The sequence below is a fragment of the Myotis davidii genome, unplaced genomic scaffold (assembly GCF_000327345.1).
Source record: "Myotis davidii unplaced genomic scaffold, ASM32734v1 scaffold72, whole genome shotgun sequence".
Lineage (NCBI taxonomy): Eukaryota > Metazoa > Chordata > Mammalia > Chiroptera > Vespertilionidae > Myotis > Myotis davidii.
The window spans coordinates 3708744-3711243 of NW_006284618.1; the positions used below are offsets into that span (position 1 = coordinate 3708744).

The 2500-nt window shown below is 50.4% G+C and overlaps 1 protein-coding gene across 1 annotated transcript in view; it reads left to right on the forward strand.

The window, feature by feature from the left end:
• EBF3 (early B-cell factor 3) overlaps positions 1-2500 on the forward strand; it is a 135974-nt gene that overhangs the window by 101072 nt on the left and 32402 nt on the right. Inside the window, exon 9 of the mRNA XM_006754977.2 lies at positions 111-233. Within this exon, the coding sequence (XP_006755040.1) occupies positions 111-233 (123 nt within the window). The remainder of the gene's footprint in view (positions 1-110; positions 234-2500) is intronic.

Below are 2500 nucleotides of genomic sequence, written 5' to 3' on the forward strand. Positions count from 1 at the left end.
TGAGGCCCTCGGAGACGCTCCTGGCGCCAGCCTGGGCTGAGGGCTCCGCTCCCTGCAGGGGGCAGCGCTCTCCTCACGGCTCCGGTTTCAAATCTACTTCGTCTTCGCAGGTTGTTGTGTCGACCACAGTCAACGTGGACGGCCATGTGCTGGCCGTGTCCGACAACATGTTTGTGCACAACAACTCCAAACACGGGCGGCGGGCGCGCCGCCTCGACCCGTCAGAAGGTACGGCCCCTTCTTATCTGGAAAATGGTAGGCACATGTTACATGTCTTTTTATTTGCGATGCTTCTTTTTCTTTGCACCATCCTTTATGTTGATTCATGTTGAGTTTCTGTCCCCACCCGTCACCCCTCGCTGGTCAGGCCTACCCCCTCATGCCCGGCCGGGCCTGGTGTGGCCCAGAGGGGCCCGGCCCCTCCCTCCTTGCCTTTAAAGAGGGCTCAACTTCTCCAGTCCCCTCACCCACCCCGGCCTTCACTGTATTGGTTTGTTTCCAAGCTTTCTTTTGCTTAGAGTTTTCCTTGGAGTTTTAATTTGTTTGGTTTTATTTTGGCTTGTCCTAAGCCCCCATCTGGAAGGTCATCCCCACAGACTTGGTGCATGTTTTGGTGGGTGATTACATCCTGGCCCCGTCGGCCCGGGATGGAGTCCAGGACCACATTTTCCCCTGGATGGGTGGATGGATGAATGGAAGATGGATGATGGATGGAAGATGGGTGGATGGATGGAAGATGGATGGATGGATGGAAGATGGATGGATGGAAGATGGATGGATGAATGGAAAATGGATGATGGATGGATGATGAGTGGATGGATGGATGGATGGATAAATGGAAGATGGGTGGATGGATGGAAGATGGGTGGATGGTTGGAAGATGGATAGATGGATGGAAGATAGATGATGGATAGATGATGGGTGGATGGATGGATGAATGGTAGGTAGATGGGTGGATGGATGGAAGATGGATGGATGGATGGAAGATGGATGGATGAGTGGAAGATGGATGATGGATGGATGATGAGTGGATGGATGGATGGATGGATGGATGGAAGATGGATGGGTGGATGGATGAATGGAAGATGGGTGGATGGATGGAAGATGGGTGGATGGTTGGAAGATGGATAGATGGATAGAAGATAGATGATGGATAGATGATGGGTGGATGGATGGATGAATGGTAGATGGATGGATAGATGGATGGATGGAAGATGGATGGAAGATGGATGGATGGATGGATGAATGGAAGATAGATAATGGGTGGATGGATAGATCATGGATGGAAGATGGATGGATGATGAATGGATGGAGAGAGGGGGGTGATCACCCATGGGGGCAGGGTGGAGTGGGTGAGAAAAAATAGCCAAATGCTTCCACTTGACTTCTTGCTTTGCTTGTTGAAAGAGACTAACTGTGGGAAGAGAGACAGGCAGGGACATGTGCTCTTGGGCAACGAGTCAGAACTCAGAAGCTCTGACACCGTGGCCTTTGCCACGCCCCTCACTCACGTACTGCGATGCCTGTGGGCTGAAACCTTTTGACCAGTGTGAACTGTGGAGAAAGTAATGTGAGTTTTTTTTTTAAAGTGAATTGCAAACAAAACAGCAAAATTCAATCCTTTAGAGCAGCGGTTCTCAACCTGTGGGTCGCGACCCCTTTGGCGGTCAAACGACCCTTTCACAGGGGTCGCCTAAGACCATCCTGCATAGCAGATATTTACATGACAATTCATAACAGCAACATCACAGTTATGCAGTAGCAACGAAAATAATTTTATGGTTGGGTCACAACATGAGGAACTGTGTTTAAAGAGCCAGAAGGTTGAGAACCACTGCTTTGGAGCAAAGAGCCCGTCAGGCCGAGGGGCTTTGGGAGGCCCTCCCTCCCGAGGTCTGCAGGTCGGGAGCCGCACTCAGCAGCAGACACATGCCGGGGAAACGCACGGAGCACATGCAGATGGTCCGAGTGAGCGTGATCCAGGCGTGAGCACTGGAGGACAGTTTATGAATCTGCTGTGGTCCACAAAAATAAACTCATTTGTTTTTCTACATTAATGACTAAGGTGTAAGAGAACAAAAATATAATAATTAAAGGTCGCCTTGGGCGCCAGAGTCATTAGCATCTGTGACGCACTGTTTATCTCCTTCCTGTGCGCTGAAGGTAGGTGTGTGTTTTGCCTAGCAACCATCGCTAATGAGGCTCACAATTAAGGAGGTTGAATCCCCGTCCTCCGTCCCTGCTTCCCCAGAGAGCCCGAGCCCGCCACGCGATAGGTTCGAGGAGGCCCCTCAGCCCTCTGGTGTTAGGTTGTCGTCTGAGTCCAAAACCAGCCTCCTCTAATGAGCTATTAGGATCTGAGCAAAGTACAAGTATTTATTTTTGTAAGTAGCGTGAAAAAAGCATTTGACTGTACGCAGAAAATACAGCGTTTAGAAAAACAAAGGCCACTCCTGGGCACCTTGGAGGTGAAGCCCAGCTCATTTGCAGGAGCAGTTTG